The sequence below is a fragment of the Balaenoptera physalus genome (genome assembly GCF_965194825.1).
Source record: "Balaenoptera physalus genome assembly, chromosome: 12".
In the NCBI taxonomy this organism is placed as follows: Eukaryota; Metazoa; Chordata; class Mammalia; order Artiodactyla; family Balaenopteridae; genus Balaenoptera; species Balaenoptera physalus.
In genome coordinates this window covers 82,791,925-82,810,130 of record NC_138897.1, presented here as the reverse complement: position 1 = coordinate 82,810,130, position 18,206 = coordinate 82,791,925, and the positions used below count along the sequence as shown (strand labels likewise).

Below are 18,206 nucleotides of genomic sequence, written 5' to 3'. Positions count from 1 at the left end.
ATACAAGTGGCCCATAAAAAAGGAGGGTAGCTGAACACTGGGTTATGAGCCCAGGACACCAGTTGCCCCGCGATGATCTTTGGGTGATGGCGACCCTGCAGGCTATACGCAGACACAAGGCATTCCACAAGGACACACGGACCCACACCAGCCTGCACCACACACACTCGGGGCCCCGACACCGTGGACTCACCGTGGAGTGTTTTCCCATAAGGAGACGCACAGAAAAAACATATATGTATTTTCAGTGCTCTCTCTCAAGGAGGGACACACAACAACACACACACAAACACAACAGCAGAGAGACACACAAAGTTCCTCCTCAAATGACACACAGTCATCAGAGAGACTTAAGGATAATGTCATCTCCTTAAGGAGGAGACACACAGCCCACCTCTCCAGGTGGCTAGTAGAATCTCCGGCTTTGTTACAAGATGGGAACTGGGGAAGAGGTTGGGGAGTGAGCTAGAGCCAGCCCTTGCCTGTACTCAGATTCAGGTGTTGTGGAGTCAGGCACCCACTCCTGGGTCCTGGGCACTCCCTAGGATGTACCAGGAGCCAGTCCTCCTTGGGGCAGCTGTTGTTGGAGAAGGACTGGCATGGGAGAGGTCGGTGATAAAACCCCAAGAACCCAGCTGGTGTCTGTCTCCCAGGGTCCTGGAAGTGGGAGGTGCACAGGTGGTGCCGGAGATCCTGGAGATGGGGCAGCCCAACGGAGCGCGCATTTTGCATGGAGGAGGGAAGCATTGGTCCCTGAAGGCCATGGGGTCCGGCAGGTCCCGGGAGGAAGCTGGAGTGAGGACCACTTGCACCTCCCTTTGGGGCGCTGTCCTGGGGTTTGGATCTCAGAGTTTCTCACTTTCTAAAGGAGTCCCTCCCTTCCTAACTTGGATTTGCGGCAGCCGGTGCTGTGCCAGGAGCCGGTGTGGCATAGGTGTGCTCCTGGGCAAAGGGGTGGCAGGAAGAAGCGTCTAGAAGCGGGAAGGCGAGGCAGGCGAGGCAGACGCGGCTGGGGAGGCTGCAGGACTGGTGGCAGGCGCAGACTCCTTCGAATCCCAGGTCCGGAGCCCCTAAGAGGTCTGGGACTTCCCTGAGACCCACGCCACTGGCGCACTCTCTCCACCCCGAGCATGGGAACTGCAGGCTGGCTCCATGCCTTCAGCAGGCTGAGCCTACAGGCCCCGCACACTCCCAAGCGGCTAGGGTCCCCTTTCAGGCTCCTCCTGAAGGCGCAAAGCCTAGGGATGGGCACGGAGCTGGGTGAATTTCCAGCAGAGGCTGTGTGACTCTGCCCACCCTCTCTGAGCTTAATTATTTGTTTCAAGAAAAGGAGCCAGGCACATCTCCTCTCGCCCTCTATCCTACCCACCCTATTTCTCTCCCTCCAGGGGACAGCGTGTACTGGCTTGAAGCTGTGATAAATCCGGGCCAGGGTTTGGGAACAGAACACTGAGGTTTGGAGAGGAGGACTCAGCATGTCCCCATCTTCTGTCCCATCCTGCAAAGTGCTGTGGATCTGGGGCTTTGTGTCCACAGGCCCTCTTTTGGGTCCCTCTGCCTCCTCGGTGAGAGTGGGGAGAGGAGATGGTGACACGAAAAGAGATCCAAGCCTTTATCCCACGACTGAAGGAACAACTGACTTCAGCTTCAGACTGTGCTTTTAGGTGCTTACAAAGTGCCCTTCGCACCCCTCCCCGCCGCAATCCAAGAGACCTCTTCCCATTCCTTCCCTTTCCCCGGCCTTGTCTTGTAAAAGAGGAGCTCCTGGCTTCTGCAGTCAGAGCGCCTGGGTTCCGGTCCCACCAGCATGTGACTGGCCGGGAGCCACCTTCTCATGGAGCTATTTACAACTAGCTGAGCCGAGTGAAACCATGCTACAAGAGCTCCTAGCCTGCCATAAATGTTAGCTCTGATGGCACCTCGAAAGCTAGTGGGCATTTGAGCCTCTCTCCTTGTGGCCGTGTGGACACAAGCAGGACTCTTCTGCAAATACGAATGCAAAATGCTGGGGAGGAAAGAAATGGGAGCTTGAGTGTGCTAAGGGAACCCCTGCAGGTTGTCTTCCGGACTCAGACGGAAAAAGCGGGTAGCAACACTGCAAGGCCAGCCCAGAGTTTTTGCAGACATTGGATGCCCCATTGGAAGTAGAGGGAGAGAAGTTTTGTCCTTCCTGACCAGCTGGGAGATGAATGAGGTCCACAGCAGAGAGTGAAACGAGGGGGAGATGGACCCAGAACAGGAATTGCTCTTTTGGCTCCCTCCATTCCGCCAAACCTGGCCGTCCAAGCTGGTCAGCAACCTGTTTCTTTCTGAGAGCTTACTGCCTCCAAAATGGGAACAGAAAAGTTGTCCTGTATTGTCCAGTGGCCACCCCGCAGAGGGGCATTGCCCCGTGCAGGTTCAAGAAGAAAGCAATGCAACCCCCAAGTATTATTTAATGCTCTTTATAGTACACCCACAATCCAACATTTTTCTCTCTTAAAGGAAAAGGAGTATAATTTATTTTTTCTCTCAATAAGATCTGGCAGACATTCATGCCATGAGTTTTAGCTCCTGACTTTTCTCCTCCCACTTTGGAGACTTTTTCCAGGCAGGAGAAAGGGTTGCATGGACGGATGCGGGGGGCCTCAGGTGCCGATGGGGGTGGGCAGTATGCGTGAAGAGACCCCCTGGGATTCCTCAAGTCCCAGGTCCCTAGCTGAGATGTGCCGGATGCGGGCTTGGATGAAAGTATCCCACCCGCTGCGTGAGCGCATGTCTCCGAGGTCATCATTCGCCATTCAAAGTGGGGGCTTTTGCTGGAGACCCGAACTTACCCAGCAGAAGTTCTACTAAATCTCGATTTTCTCCCCCAGTTTAAAAAAAAGAGGGGAGTTTTTCAATCCCTGCCGTGTTGAACCCACTGAAGAGGCTCCGGGAAGCCCAGAGTGAAGGACGGAAGCGCCTTGCAGGCCTCAGGGCCCGCGGCAAAAGTGCGCGGCGATTGTCCTCCGGGCGCCCGGTGGTTGAGAGAGGTCGAGGGGACTCCAGGGTTGCCATGGCGACCAGGAAACCCAGGGTCCTTGTGGAAACAATTGCCGGGAACTTTTCCACCGTGAACCTCTGTCAGTTGCACCCCACGGCCAGCCTCTGTTGGTTTCACCCCAGTGTTTTCCGGGTGTGATTGCGGCTGTGTCGGAGGAGCAAGGCGTTTGGGGTCCCCGCTTCCGGACCCTTCTGTCGCTGTCGAGGCTGCCCCCAAAGGCCAGAAACCCAGTACAAGGAGCCCAGAGGAGACCCGCTGGGGCGCTCTCGGCCCGAGCTGAAAGGGAAGAAAAATTAGAGGTCTCGACCAAGCAATCGTTTTGGTGATGGATCCTTCCAGTTTGGGGTTTGGCCGCCCTCGTCATCCACGCCCCCACCCATCTCCCTTCACCTCCTCAAGGTCATTACTAGAGTTTTCACTCGCAGCTCCAGGCGGGGTGGCCTCCTCCATCCTCCACCCCTGCACCGGTGCAGAACTCCTTTCCGGCAAGTTTCTCCCAGAAAGAAAAGAGGAAGGAATGTGAGGTTTAGCCCTGCAGATGAATCTGCCTATTCCCGCGTCTATAAAACAGCCTCTAAAGTTCTCTTAAAACAGATAGGCCCAAAGCCTGATCAGACCTTAGGGTTTTCCAAAATCACTGGCCTGGCTCACTCTGGCCACAGGGTGAATGTTCCCTACCTAAATCACTGGGTTGATTGGGAGATAGCAAGCTGAGCTTTCTTAAAGGAGGTAAATCTTCTCACAACTGCCATCTCCTGTGTTTTCTTTGCTGTTACGTGTTCTGCCTATCCGCAGGTAGACGGACAGAAACCATGTCCCTTCCCCCTTAAATAAAACGCTTTATGAAACATCGGATCGAATTGTCTCCGGTGGGGATGCCACGCTCCGTGAGACCCGGGCTGGCTGGAAAGAGGCCCGCGGGCAGCCAGAACTGGAAGAGTCAGAGTTTCGTCTCCGTTTTGAATTCTGCCCTTGGAGCAAGCTTAACACGTGTGGATTTAATTTCCCTTTCTTTCTTGCTTTCTTCCCCCCAGCCCGCCGCCCCACCTTGTGAGGAAACAAGAAAAATAGTCTGCCGTGTCGACAGCGCGACACCGTTCCCTTTGCCAAAGAAAATTTGTCTTTCCAGAGCCCCGGAGAGCTGCAGGCTCCCAAGTTTCCATCGCACCCTCCAGTTGAGGGAGGGAGTATCCACACAGCCACCTCCGCCCCCCATCCCGCCTGCATCCCAGACCTGGAGGTATTAGCCTAAATCTCTATCTTTCCAGGGTCAGAGCCCTGGAATGTAGTCTCTTCCCCACCCCCCACTCCTTTCGGGGCTGTGGGGACATTGTGACCCTGCAGACATGGTGACTAAATGAGGAGGCCTTTCTACAGGTTCTAGGCTGCGGACACGACTGGAGTTCTTAGGCTCAGAGCAGCCTACGGAATGGGGGGGTGTGCTCCAGGTTTTCTCAGCTCAAGACCCTCACCCTTCTCTTCCACTGGGGACTTGCCAAAGTGGAGGGAAGCAAGAACAGGGACTCCTCTGCATCCAGGTGTGGTACTGCCTTCTCTGTTCTTCTGCAGATCTCCAGCGCTGATATTCTTCCAGGCTGAGCCTCTCGAATGAAGTTCCCGTAGCCATTTATTTCATTAACCTGACTGGGGTGGTGGTGGCCGTGGGGAAATCTCGTCCACCAAACTTGGGGGAGTGGAGAGGAGTATTTCCAAAGCACAGGGAACAACATCAACATGTCTAATCAGTAAAGTAAGTAACAAAACTAATTCTTGGTGGAAATATTGGAGAATATTGGATATTGAAATAATAATAACCGCCAGTATTCCCGGATACTTCTGGTCAAAAGGGAGGAAACCAGGAACCGAATAAAACATTGGGAAGGAGGATACTGCAGTCCTGGAAAAAAATACAACAGAGCCATAATTAACTAGGCAGCAGGGAAAGTGACCGCCTGAGAAACGAGGGAATTTCCCACCCTCAGTCTGACCCTCTCTTCTGCAAAACGAGTTGGTCAAAGTTTGCTTTCGCCATCATTTCTACTGTTGTTATAATTCTTATTAATTTTCCCAGTCCTATCTGCACTTCTACCTATTTTTCTGCCTTCGATAGAGATCCGAGTCAGGCGGGGACACATCGCGGAGAGAAACGGAAATGGGGTGAATTCTTAAGCGAGTTCTCTTTTGGGAGGAAAGAAATACGGTGGTTTGGAAGGCGACTTTCTTAAAAGCAGAAGGCAAGAGTGAAGGAAAAAGATCAACAGCGGTCGCCCTTGCTTTTATTGTTTTCGATTTTTAACATAGGAACCTCTGCTTCCCTATCCATTGCAATATTAAAATCAAGGCAGGAATTTTGCAAAATGAGGAAAATACATTTCGGGAGAAAACCGAGCGCGGGTGGGGGTGGGGATGGGGAAGGGGGTAGGGATGGGGGTGGTAGTTCGGGGAAAGCATCGGTCCTCCGAAAGAAGGAAGGGAGGTTGCAGATCGAAGCCTCTCTTTCAAGATAACTGTCCAATGACTGGGGAAAGAATGGAGATTCTCAAACCTAGTTGCGGTCTTCAGTTTATTCTACCAGTGGTGCGGCCTCCGGACCCTCTGGGACAGCGGGTCCGGAAGCTGAGCATACGGAATCCTTTGTGAGTCGGTCCGGGTCGTTGCGGGGCTCGCGCCAGGGATGCGAGAGAAAGGAGCCAAACGGAAAAGAGCTCGCCCCGCTCGGAGTTTCGCTTTCCCCTTCCAGTCTCGGCGGGGCCCAGGCCTCCGTTTCCGGCCCACCTCGGCCCAGAGGTCAAATAGAAACCCATCTCCAGGTTCTGGGTGAAGGATTTGGGGTTGCGCTCTTGGGCATCTGGGAACAAACGCTGCACCCAAAGGGCCTCGGAGTGGGTAAAAGATAATTATTAATAATTTGGGAAATGAAAGCGAATCTCGGGAAAGTCACTGCGGCCTGGCCGAGAGGAGAGACAGGGGTTCTGCTTGCTGGAAGCAGCAGAGTCTGCGGCCGGACTGGCCCGGGCGCCCGCGTCCGGCGCTGGAAACCACTGCCAGGTCTCCCCGCGGGCCCGACCTTACCTCCTGAGGCTGCTAGGTCGACTGCGTTCCTGCACTTTTTGTTGCTGCTCCAGCCCCAGACCGACGGGGCCTGGAGCCAAACCGTGCTTCGGAAAGCCCGGGGGGGTGGGGTGGGGCTGGGGGCACGCGCGCAACCCAGGCTCGAACCCCGAAGCCGCGGGCAAGTCCAGAGTCCGATGTCCGGCTCCTTCGGGGCTCCTAGGAGGGGAACTTACCCTTTCCAGGAGGCCGGGCGCTCGCTCGCTCGCTCGCTCCGTGCTGGGTAGGCCTAGCTCTCCTTTCAGCGCCGCCCGGGGCGTCTATGCGGTACGTTTCGCAACTGAACCTAGTGGGTTTCCAGCTGCGCGCAAAAGCTTGTGCGCATCCGCCACGCGGCTGCTTAGAAGTTATGCCCCCTGACGAGACTAATATTAATAATAATAATCGTCATTACAAAACAAAGTGGAGCGCCTCGTCCCTCTGCAGGACCCGGCACTACAATTTTTCTCTGCACAAATCACCCTCCCGCATCCCGCCCCCGCCGGGCCACGCTGGGACCAGTTGCATCCCCCGACCTAGCTAAAGGAGGATTCGCAGAATGGACTTTTTCTCAGCGAGAAACGATGCGGACGACTCTCTCTTCCTCCAAACGTCTCTGTCTCTTTTCCCCTCCGCGATTAACCCAGTAATTACTTCTATGCACGCCTGCAAGCGGGCAGTGAGTTATCGCGTCCCAAACTTAATCAGCTAGAGAAGGCGCCTCAATAGTCATATGCTGAGAGCTCCTCCTGGGAAAAAATTGTTTTAAAATAATGAGAAGACTCTTGCCTCCTGAGAGAGACCTCGATTCCAACCCCCCCCCGCCCCCGCCAACTCGGTTTTTTTCCAATCTATGGACTGATGTGGGCTCCCACCTCCCTTCGCCAAAAGACCCCCTCCCCCTCCCTAAGAAAATCGATCTTGGCTTTATTTGTGGCTGATGTCCGCCACCCCCATTTCCCCAGAGAGCGCTGGATTTGTTTATTTCTTTATTTATTCCCGTGGCCCAGGCGTCTGAGACTTGTGGCTGCGCAGACCCGGGCGGGAGTGATAGGCGAAGACGGAGAGGACTCAACCTCCCGCCGCTGCCCCCCAGTCGAGCGTGACAGCGCGCGGGCCGGTTGCGTGACTCGTGACGTCTCCAAGTCCTATAGGTGCAGCGGCTGGTGAGATAGTCGGTATCGCCTGATTGCCTCTTTATTTTATTGGGGTATGCCTGGTAATAAACAGTAATATTTAATTTGTCGAAGACCACGAACCAACTTCGAGCTGGGAGGTACACACTACTCTTGAAAGACGCTGGAAGAAGGCTTGGCCTAAAAGGGGTCTCTTTTGGGGGGTCCTTTCCAAACTCTTCATCTGAACCCCTCCCAGCGAGCCGTTACTCTCGGCATCTGCGCTGGAAAGAAGAGGTGGGAGTTTTGGAGGTGAGTGTCGCCCTGGAGAGCTCTGGGGTGGGGGGTAGAGGGTTCTCTTAGCACTGGCCTGCCCACGGCCCCTTGGCTTCCCTCCCCACCTCGGCCCTGCTGAATCCACTCCACTCCCAGCCTTGCTCCTTTTTTTTCCACCGTGGAAATAAGAATGCACTCTCTTGCTCACGAGAGTGTCACCTGGCAAGAATAGATTCGCCCTTGAGATTTCAAAATCCCAATTTAACTTGGTGACCCGCAGAATCTGCACTTCACAAACTAAGTGAATCTGGGCCAGTTACTTGGGGGAGTACAGATTCTCCCTCTCGAGAGGGACCTGCAGATTATTTATGGGAATTTATTTTATCCGCAAATCTCTGAGAATTTAAAGGGATTGGAGAGCTCTTTCTGGATTTCCCCTTCCTTTTTGCCAGAGATGCAGGCTCTTCCTGAAGCCATGTCTGTTTTCCGTCGTTGGCCGGGGGTCGCCCCCTGAGCGAGCCCAAAGTCCTCTGAGCTGACATTTTGGAAGAGTGAGGGTGTTTTCACAAATAAATAAACTGTCTCAGCAAAAGGCTGTTTGAAAGCAAACCTGGAAGGTGGAGTGAGAACTCTAGAGAATGCTTGGGTTGGTTTTCTCCCTAGTTGCCCCACTTTTAGGGTTGGACAATCCACTTTGGAGTTTTGCAGCGATGCATCAGGCCTGCCCTGGGATTTTAGTTCCCGGGGCCATAGAGGATGGCACTGAGGCGGCCTCAGATCTCCCTGGCGCTTCTCCTCCCTCCATCCCTCTCCCCAGACCTTGGCCTGCAGGCCTGAATCTCTAGACAGAGGCTGAGAAAAGAACAGGGTGACAGAGACATGGGTGAGAAACAAAAACGGGGACCCTGACGTTTGTTCCAAGCACTAATTCTTGACTTTCCAAGCTGGGTCTGCTCAGGCTAAGACCTACTGACTGTGTTTACGCTTCTATTGACCTCTTCAACTCGACCCTCAAAATAATACATTTCAGATAGGGGGAGGGCAGGGAGAGGAGCCGAGTGGAGATGAAAACCCCAGCCAGCCCCCAGTGACTGTTTGATTATTTTAATAAAACTGGGCACTGCCTTGTGTACACCTCCAGCACGGGAGGTCTGGTGGCCCTGAGGGGGTGGGAGCGCAGGGCGGTTTCTGGGCATCTTTGATCTCGGCCCCTATCCCCACGCACCTTCACCCTGCCTTCACCCCGGAGTCTCTCAGAGTCGGGGTGATGAGTGGGGATGGGGGGAGATATCAGGGCGGCTAGCGGCGGCAGGCTGGGCCAGGCGGGGTCAGGCAGTTCTCCGTCTTGAGGTCAGCGGTGGAGAGAGAACGCGGGCAAGGCTGCAGAGGAGGCTCCCAGCGTGTGTGTGCACGCCTCGTGCGTTCGTACTCCGTTCTCTGCACAGCCGCGTCACCGAGATTACTTCCCGGGCAGAAGCCGAGCGGGTTTGCGATGATTTGTGCAGGATTTTTTGCAGCCACCGAGCCGCGCTCAGAGAAGCAGAGATGGATGGAGGTTGGAGAGCGGGTGGAGAGGAGGGGGTGATCTCGAGGTCTGGGTTTGAGAGTCTTGTTGTGATTTGAGTGTTCGGGAAATCTAATGGAAAAGGTGGTTGGGGGAGGGAGTGGGAAGGGAGAGGGAGGAGGGAGGAAGGGAGGGAGAGAGAGAGAGACAGACAGAGGCAGGCGGCGTGCAGTGGGAGCTAGTTGGATAGGCAATTTCAGTACTTTGTAAGCATCAAGGCAGCCCAACGTCACCGAGCTCAGCTGAGTCGGCTTGTATTTCTGAGAGAGAGAGAGAGAGAGAGACAGAGAAAGAGACAGAGAGACAGAGAGAGAGAGAGAGAGAGAGGGAGAGAGACCGACTCTTACCTCGGATTCCGGAACTTTAACCCTGAAAGCTGCGCTCAGAAAGGACGTCTACCATTCGCAGGCTCCCTCTTGTCTCCCAATTTTCCCTCCCTGTGGGTACAAGGGAGAAGCAGGGCACTGAGATTATATTATTGGAGGTGCTCCCGGAGGTTGCTGTTTTGCTTTTTTCGGAGCCCTTCTGGCGCCTGACAACTTGCAAGTCTTTAGGGAGCGCGAGCGCAAGCGGGGGAGGTGTGTGAGTTGAATTGTGGGCAGTCACTGCCGAGGCTCCCGCGGCGGGTCCTCCTTTGTAGGCAGCGGTAGCCGCTGGTCTGGGGAAGCAGTCCCCCCCATAGACCCCGGAGCCACCATGCCCGCGCCCCCGCCTCGCCGCCGGCTTCCCTGCTAGGAGCCAGAAGGGATGCAGTGAATGCACCGGCTTCACCGAGCGAGGTAACAGTTCCGCAGATGGTCCGGGAGGCTGGGGAGGGAGCCCGCCGGCCGAGCCGGCTCAGGGAGGCGCGGAACGCGGCACTCGAAGCCTGGCCTCGGATTTTGCAGGGCCCGGCTCGCGGAGATTTTACGCGGCCCGGAGCTGCCCGGCGCGTGGAGCCGAGGAGGCGGCCGGGGCTGGGGGAGAGGCGTTGAGGTTTGCAGGACGCGCGGCCCGGTTCTGTCAAGCCGCATCTCGTTCGGCCCCGCCAGCCCCGAGCTCCCCGGGACCCCGGCCAGGGCTCGCGGTGGGACTGTCCCCGCGGCCGGCGGTGAAATGGGAGCGCACGTGGGGCACGCCAGCCCCACTTTCTTTTGTTATGAGCAGGCTTCGGGGCTCCCATCACCGCCTACCCCAAACCCCAAGGGCGTGGTGAAAGAGGCGGCTTGGGTGGGAGTCGGGCCTCAGAAGCTGATCTTCTCCTCGGCACCATTTCTGGGTCTCCTGCCACTGCAGACCCGGGGTGGGATCCAGCCTTTTGCCCAAGCGGCTGCTAAGATTTGGGGGAGGGGGGAGGCATTTCTTGCGCCTCCTTCCCAGTCTTCCCGGGTTTTGAGGGAGGAAATCCCTACTTGGGAACGTAGAGGATGTTGGAAGGAGATCAGAGCAGGAGGCAGGCTCCTCCGGGCTTGAACCGTTCTGCAGCTGTTATTTTGCGTGTTCCAACCTCACATGCTTGTAACCCCGGGCCATTTTGCAAGTTGTGTCGGACCTCAGTGGCCGGTTCAACGCCGGAAGCCCAGGATTTATCCGGGCACCACTTTGGCGTCGCCAACCCCGAGCTTGGGCCTGCAGTTCCAGCGAGCCAGGCCCGACGGAAGCTCGGAGAAGCTCCCCTCGGCCAGGCCGCTCGACAAAATGCCCGTCTCGGGCTGGAGAGCCGAGAAAACGAGGAGAACGCGCCCCCAGCGCTGGCCTCCGGCACCCAGCCGCGCACCGCCCTCCGAACCGCTGCGCCGCCGCTTTCCTGCCCTGTTTGGCTCCTTTTTACTTTTCATGTTGCTTACAGTTGGGGGAAAGGGGAGGACTCAATGTTAAAGGACTTTTAATTTCAAGGCCTGTGACCGATAGAAGATGAACGTGAATTCTCAAGACCTGGTTTCTCGATCAGCAGATCTTTCCTATGTTTTTGGTTTTTGCGAGAGGCGGGTTATTTCAGGCATTTTGCCTGCTGCAGAAAAATATTCCTCTTGTGAGTTTTCATAAACAGGGCTCTGCTGGCCTCTTGTAATTTGACGAAGAAAAAAAAAATCTCAGAAGGGCACCAGGTTTGTGTTTTGTTTTGTTTTTGGTTCGTACCCAATGGCTTCCAAAAATACCCAGGCCTTATCTTTATTGGCTCTTCCAGAAGTCCAGACAAATTTGACGGGCAGCTCGCTTATCGCGGGGGAGCCTGCGAAGGGGAGATGCGGGCCTCGCCTCCTCCCGCTGTGACGCGGGTCTTTCGCAAGAGGTTGTGCGTGGTCTTAAAGTAATAGTAATGATAATCATAACGGGACCTTCTGCAGCCTCCTTCAGCTGGGGACGGAGGTGCTGGTAGCTGGAAACTGCGGCTGGCAGCCTATTCACTGTTCCCTCCTGTCACCAGAACTGTGCTTCCAACCTTCTCTTTTTCTTCCTCTGCGCCCACCCCGTCCCCCGCCATCTGTCTTTCTCTTTCCTTCCCGTCCTCAGAGCAGGACCCCGAGCGGTCACAGGGCCCCGGGCTCACCATGGCCGACGCAGACGAGGGCTTTGGCCTGGCTCACACACCCCTGGAACCAGACTCCAAGGATCTACCCTGTGACTCAAAACCCGAGAGCGCGCTAGGGGCCCCCAGCAAGTCCCCGTCGTCCCCGCAGGCCGCCTTCACCCAGCAGGTAAGAAGGGCCTTGGGGACCTTTGCAAAAACCAAAGCCCCTCTTTCGAGTGTTTGGGCAAGGGGGGCGGGCAGTGCCCATGATTTGCCCCTTTCCTTTTTATCCTTGCGCAATTCCACCCTTCTCTGCCGTGCCTCCCTGAATGCCAGTATAGTGCCATCCACTTTATTGTGACGATTATCTTTATGGCCAGAGGATTTTTGAAATACATTGAAGTTGTTAGGGGAGCCTCAAAGATCCGGCTCTTTGGGACCAGCGAACAATGGCCCAGATCATTTCTTTCCTGCTGCACTAGGTGTAAACTCGGCTTGAACGCCTCATTAAGGGTCGGGTCAGCGGCCGCTTCAGGCCGGCATGAGCGATGGCTTGACCCCTCTTCAGATCTTTCGTAGCCTTCGCCTCCTCCCGCCTCCTCCGCGTCACCGCGCAGCCGCGCGCGCTGCACCGTTTCTCTGGCGGCCGGGGCCTGGTGGGCTGGCTCCGCGGGGCCGGCGGCGGGGAGCGCGCGCGGCTGGGCCGGGAGGGCGCGGGGAGCCCGGGCTCGCCTGGCTGGAAGCTGGGCCCGAGACGAGCGTGAAGCCTCGCCTCTCGCTCTGTGCCCTTCACCCCCGGCGCCCTGGGCGCTCAAGGCGTCGTCCGCAGACCTTGATGGTTTTGGAATAGGGTGTCAGAGGTCTGGAAGCGGGGTGTCTTGACAAGAAAAGATGTTTGCACACAGCTAAAACCCTTCTTTGGGATTTCGATGTCCTTCCTGGCTTTTTCATTGTCTCTCTCCTTTGCCCTTCACATCTCAGGAAGATGCGCGTATATTTGTATTGAGACAGTGGGCACGCATTTTCAGAAACTTAAAGAGGTTTTCTTTCAGGGAAAAACAAATCTACTTGTTAGACGTTTACAAATTATTGCAAAACGAAGACTTTGTATGTAATTTTTTTGTATGGGTTTTGTAAAATAACTTGTAGTTGAAAGTAGAAATGTTAAATCGCTTCGCCCATAACCCAAACAGCTTGAAATGAACGAAGCTGGATGTGAGGAGGGCCTAGGAGGTATGTTAATATAGACATTTGAGAATTAATTTTTGTTTGGGATTGTGGAAACCTATTATATAAATATTTAAAATTTTATATTTCACCTATGTCTACATATGCACTGCCATGGTGAGAATAAACACGCATGTATACAGTGCACATCTGTCTATTTTCGTGTGGACATCTGGGTGTCTACATAAGAATATCCTGGGTGGGTTTTTCAAGATTGAGGTTTTTTTTTTTTTTTCCTTTTAGCTGTCTCTTGGCTAAAGCGGATTGGGATTGGTCCCATTTTTTTCTCAGCCCCCCTCCTCCCCATGCACATTCTGGAACACCCTGATGGCTGGGGTTTTTTCTCTAGCCTTGTGTTGGTGGCATTAGAAGGAGACAGCTCTGCACTGTGGGATTAAGACCTGCCCGGGAGAGAGCATTCACAGGGATTCCTGGGCAGGGGCTGCTCCAGAGCCCAGACACTGCTGCAGTGGGCTGGGGGCAGTTTTCAGCCTATGAGCCCACTGCCTCGAGGGGGAAGGAAGAGAAAGCTCTGTGTTTTGGGGGAGTTTGGGGAGGCAAGCCTCACTGACTTTTCTCTCCTTCTTATAGGGCATGGAAGGGATCAAGGTGTTTCTCCATGAAAGAGAACTGTGGCTGAAATTCCACGAAGTGGGCACGGAAATGATCATAACCAAGGCTGGCAGGTGAGATGGTCACCTCTGTGGAGGAGGTACAGGGAACTTGTGGGAGAGACTAAGAAAGGTGTGGGAGACCAGAAAAAGGGGAGAATAGAAACAGAGAGGGAGGGAGAGAGAGAGCGAAAGCGAGAGAATATGAATATATCTTATTTGACTCTATTCTGGTTAAAGAGGAGAACGGTGAATTCCTCCAGTGATCTCCACCGGTGTGAGGGAAATACCTGAAAGATTCAACTCAGGGAACTGGGTGTTTCTTCCACCTCGTATATAAGAAGAAGCAAGAGCTTGGGAGGCTGTGCTATCTGGATGGATTAGTAATAAGAGAAGGAGGGATGAGGTGGGAGAGCCAACAGGAGAACAGAGAGTTGCAGAGACACACAGAGATGAGACGGGGTTTGGGTTTCATGGGATCTCAGACTTGATTCCTGGCCCAGACCCTCCTTCCCACCCTCCCTGACCTTGGAGCGGTTCCAGAGTCCCACCCGATCGCCAAACTCGGAATCGTTGAATGTATTCGCTACCTCTTTCATTGTTTATAGAAAGCAGGCGAAGCCTTTGAAAGTGAACCGGGGCTCGGCAGGTCTCTATATACAGACACCGATAAACACGGCCGTTTCATCAAGACACTCACCCCGGAGTTCCTCTTAAAAGCTCACAGTTTTAGCTAGAAATGCGAGACTTCTGGGGGAGGGGGTAGGAGGGTCGTGCAACTCGGTATCTCAGCGTCTGAGTGCGCCCGGGTGCGGGGACAACCCCGCCACGTCCCTACCGGCGCTGGACTGGCCCTCCGCGTCCCTGAGGGCAGAAAGTCCCAGTCTGCGCACAGCAGGCGTGTGAAGCCGAGGATCCGGTAGGCCGAAGCCACCGAGTGTGTGAAAGGGGCGGGTGGAGCCGCCTCGCCAGACGCCCACCGCTTGTGCAGCCCAAGCCTCCCGCAATAAACTGACAACAGTGACATTTATTATTATTTGAAATTAAACAATGTGTGCTCCCCCGCTCAGCCCGAGCGAGCAGGAGGCGCGTTCTGTTTATACCAAAGAACTCAGGTCCTCTTCCCATTCCGCCGAGGAAGGAAAGGGCGGCCGGGGGCCTCCTTTTTCCCTCCCAAGCCTGAGCCAACGGGATTTAACTATAAAAGGCCTGCGAAGCCTCCGGCGCCTCCGCCTCCAGGCGCGCTCGCTCGGGCAGATAAACACCGCGAGGCGAGGCTCCAAGGCCAGAGGGAGAGGTCTCCACTCACCCCTTCCCGCCATCCTTGAGCGAGCCAGGTTCCAGCAACTGGTCCTTGCGCCCCGGGCGGCCTTGGGAAGGCTTGCTTTCCGGGGCGCCCTCCTCCCGAGGCCGGATGCAGATGGGGAGCGCGCCCGGCACACGCGGGGCGGCGGAACCTCCTTCCAACCACCCGATCCTCGCGCAGGGCCCGGTTCCGTCCGAAACTAAATTTCTTTGAGGAGGGCCAAAGCGTTTGGACTCTCTAAGGAGGAGTGCCAGGCGCCTCGGAGATGTGGTGGGGACATTTAGGAAGAAACTCCTGCGCGACACTCGTGTCAGAGGTCACGCACCGAGCTGTACCCTGGGGGCGGAGTGAAGCCAGGACGTGCCGTGGGTATCCACGCGCGGGCAGCCCCAGGGGGCACCCAGGTGGGTGCCCACGTGACGCGCAACGCAGCTCAGAGCGGCCAAAGCACCTGGCTGGGCGGAGGAAGCCAACTTTTTTTTTTTCTTTTCCTTTTTTTTTTTTTTTTAACAAGCCTTTCCTGCCCCCAAATAAAAAAGTAGGTGTCTGGTTCTGAAAAGAGTCTTTAGCAAGAGTTGAAATGAGGGGTCCCTTTCAGGGCTTCCTCGAAACCGGTCTCTTGAAGTCCTCGCCGTCTGCTTTCTATTTCCTCCTATAGATAGGTATAGTCCCAGCCTGCTTTCTCATCTCTTGGCCTTTCTCCTCCGCATAACTTGGAGGGAAACCTGGGATGGATCTTGGCAAGAGCGGAGCAGGGGCCGCGTTTCTCGTCCACGTTTCTTAAAAGATCGATTCTTCCATCAAAATTTGTGGACGCGCTCTTCAGAATATTTGCATTAATTCCCTCTGCCTTTGTGTCTCCTCCTCCTCCCCGTCTCTCCTAGGCGGATGTTTCCCAGTTACAAAGTGAAGGTGACCGGCCTTAATCCCAAAACGAAGTACATTCTCCTTATGGACATCGTTCCCGCCGACGACCACAGATACAAGTTCGCAGATAATAAATGGTAGGCACCGTAGCGGCTGGCGGGGAGGGCGGGGAGGACCGTGCAAACCAAACTTCCCTCTCCCCACTGAACCAATAAACATTGTTTTGAGCTCCTACTGTGTGCTAGAGGTTTTTGCTGCCCCTTCCGCTGCATCCTCCTGACCTCACCCTGAGAAAAAGAAAGAGCAGCCATTAGCCCCCATTTTATAAACGAGAAAACTGAGGCTCAGAGGAAGTAAAGTGCCGATGTCTGTTGCTGCATCGGAGGGTTGTGGATTTTTAAAAAGGGTATTGTTACCAAGCGTTGGAGCTATTTCTGGGGGCATAAACCATTAACAGTTATTTTTTATGAGATACCTGCTTTGAACATGCCTTTTTTATGAAATTGCAAAATCAGTCCGGGGTATTTGAGTTAAACAGGCAAGAGAGGAGAGGCCCATTCCTTGGGTGCATTGCTCCGGCGGCAGCCAAGAGTGCAGAGGCATGAAGACGAAGCCCCTTTGGAAAGCCCTCAAGGAGTCTTCCCGAGACTTTTTTGCACATCCAGGCTTCCAGAACCCGCCAGTTGTTCATGGGCAGAGAGACGCTTCGAGGCTCCCCACGGTGCCCTTGGTGCTGGGGGAGTAATTAGGTGGAAGGAGAAAGAGCCGGGCGGCGGCGGTGGTGGTGGTGGGAGCGCTCGCCTGGACACCAGCTCCAGGCTTTCTGCGCATCTGGCAATGCAGATGCCCAAGCAAGACCTGAGGGTCAGGCCATTTCCAGATCATTCTCGTATTCAGCAGCCGTTGCTTTGCTCAAGAACCAGCCGGCACCACGGTGCACTAAGTCTAGGGGGGTGGCGCCTCTCCTTGGTCTAGGTCTGTGACGGGCAAAGCGGAGCCCGCCATGCCGGGCCGCCTCTACGTGCACCCGGACTCGCCGGCCACTGGGGCGCATTGGATGCGGCAGCTCGTCTCCTTCCAGAAACTCAAGCTCACCAACAACCACCTGGACCCATTTGGGCATGTGAGTACCTCGTGCAGATCTTCCTTGTATCTTCAGATTCACACCTTCTCTTCCTCACCTGACTCTCCTCTCCCTCTTCTCCAGGACTTTCTCTCTCTTCTTGGCTTCTTGGCTCCTCACGATGCCCACCCACGCTTCTTTCTTTGCTCCATTTCACCTGCCTTGGTTTTTTACTCTCTCTCCCTTCTTGACCTGGCCTTCCTTTCTCTTCCCCTTTCTCTTCTCTTTCTCATCTCTCTTTTCTTTTCTCTTATTTCTCACACCTTCTAATTCTTCCTGGCTGTGTCCGCCTCTCTCCTACCCAGACATCTGCCCCTTGCCGTCCACCCCGTGGTCCACTAGTTCACGCTCTGGGTGTGTCTTTCCTGGGTGGCTGACGATCAAGCCCCCTAGGTCTCCTGGCCTGGGGCTCTCACCCTGCATCCCTGCTGCCAGCACCCAACCCGCCTGCCTTTGCTGAGGGACAGGGGTCATGGGGTGACTAAGGCAGTTCACTCTGGGCCTGGAATTCCTGTTCGTTCAGCCCCATCTGTGATGAGGGGTGGGGAGCAGTGTTTGAGTCCTGCCGAAAACATGGGCCCTCTAGCTCGGCAGGTACTCAGCACAGACTGCAGAGGCTGGACCACGATGGGAGCTGTATACCTTACCTACCTCCTTCCAAATCCTGCCATATTATGGGGATGTTCCGGCTGAAAGGGAGACCTTAGGCCCCCTGCTTCCTCTTTTACAGATGGGGAAACCAACCCACCAGAGGCGAACTCCCGTACTCGTACTCGTGCCCCTTTTAGCTTGACACTCTTGGGTTTATCTGTTTTTTTCCCAACTTCCAGCTTTCCCCCCTCCTCCCACCATGCCCAGAGGGGGCAAACCAAGATCAGGGCCCTACACCTGGAATCTGGATTGGCCCCGAGACAGAGGAGCCTGATGAACTCCCTGAAATTGCAGGATATTGAGCGTGCAGCCCCCCACCCGCCAAGAGAATGTGTAGCTTCTAGTAGATTCTCTATAGGGTATCATCGTCTCTTCCCCCAAAGAAAAACAAATGAACAGAACACTGATTTGAGGGAAAACGTCCCTAAATCTCTTCATTGGAAATAATCAGGACAGAACGCAGTCTCTGAATTCAGAGTTTACAACCCTTAGTTTGATGATTCCACCAAACAAGTAGGCTGGTTCGTCTTAGGGCATTTGATCCTCATTGCAGCCTAGAGAGGAGGATGGAAATACACAGCCTTTATATGGAGTCCAGGGGAGGGGAGGTTACCTGCCTGAGGTCACACAGCTTGTATTTGGGAACAGGGATCTGAGGCCAGGTCTCTCTAATTCCAGAAGTGACCTGCATCCTGCCACTTTGGAGAATCAACACACAGGGTTCCCAGTCTGGGGACATGAGGGGATGGGGTACGAATGCATTTGATCCGGAGGGAGGACAGTGTGTGAAGGTCCAAATGAGAAATCCGTTCTTGTGGGGCCTTAGGGCTGAAGCACTGAGTCTGTGTTGGGAAGGGGAC

At 54.8% G+C, this 18,206-nt stretch overlaps 1 protein-coding gene and 1 long non-coding RNA gene across 6 annotated transcripts in view; one reads left to right on the top strand and one right to left on the bottom strand.

Annotated features, from left to right (window-relative positions):
* Positions 1 to 2,861: 2,861 nt before the first annotated feature.
* LOC309639534 lies at positions 2,862 to 11,481 on the bottom strand. 3 transcript variants are annotated; one of them, XR_014251711.1, is made up of 5 exons: positions 10,243 to 11,481; positions 8,732 to 9,507; positions 4,498 to 7,331; positions 3,433 to 3,518; positions 2,862 to 3,301 (listed from the first exon to the last, which is right to left on the bottom strand). It is a non-coding gene; the product is annotated as an uncharacterized lncRNA (long non-coding RNA). The 3 variants fall into 3 exon arrangements; XR_014251712.1 differs by having other exon boundaries at positions 10,462 to 11,481; XR_014251713.1 differs by lacking the exon at positions 10,243 to 11,481 and having other exon boundaries at positions 8,732 to 9,142; positions 9,418 to 9,503.
* The window catches only part of TBX5 (T-box transcription factor 5), a 53,391-nt gene continuing 42,511 nt past the window's right edge, over positions 7,327 to 18,206 (top strand). The window contains exons 1-5 of one of the 3 annotated variants that reach the window (XM_082416831.1): positions 7,327 to 7,542; positions 11,564 to 11,748; positions 13,380 to 13,474; positions 15,590 to 15,709; positions 16,548 to 16,695. In XM_082416831.1, the coding sequence (XP_082272957.1) occupies positions 11,602 to 11,748; positions 13,380 to 13,474; positions 15,590 to 15,709; positions 16,548 to 16,695 (510 nt within the window). In that variant the 5' untranslated portion in view covers positions 7,327 to 7,542; positions 11,564 to 11,601. Of the gene's footprint in view, positions 7,543 to 8,978; positions 9,062 to 9,506; positions 9,850 to 11,563; positions 11,749 to 13,379; positions 13,475 to 15,589; positions 15,710 to 16,547; positions 16,696 to 18,206 lie in introns of those variants that run through there. The other 2 variants (XM_082416829.1, XM_082416830.1) reach the window with 2 other exon arrangements.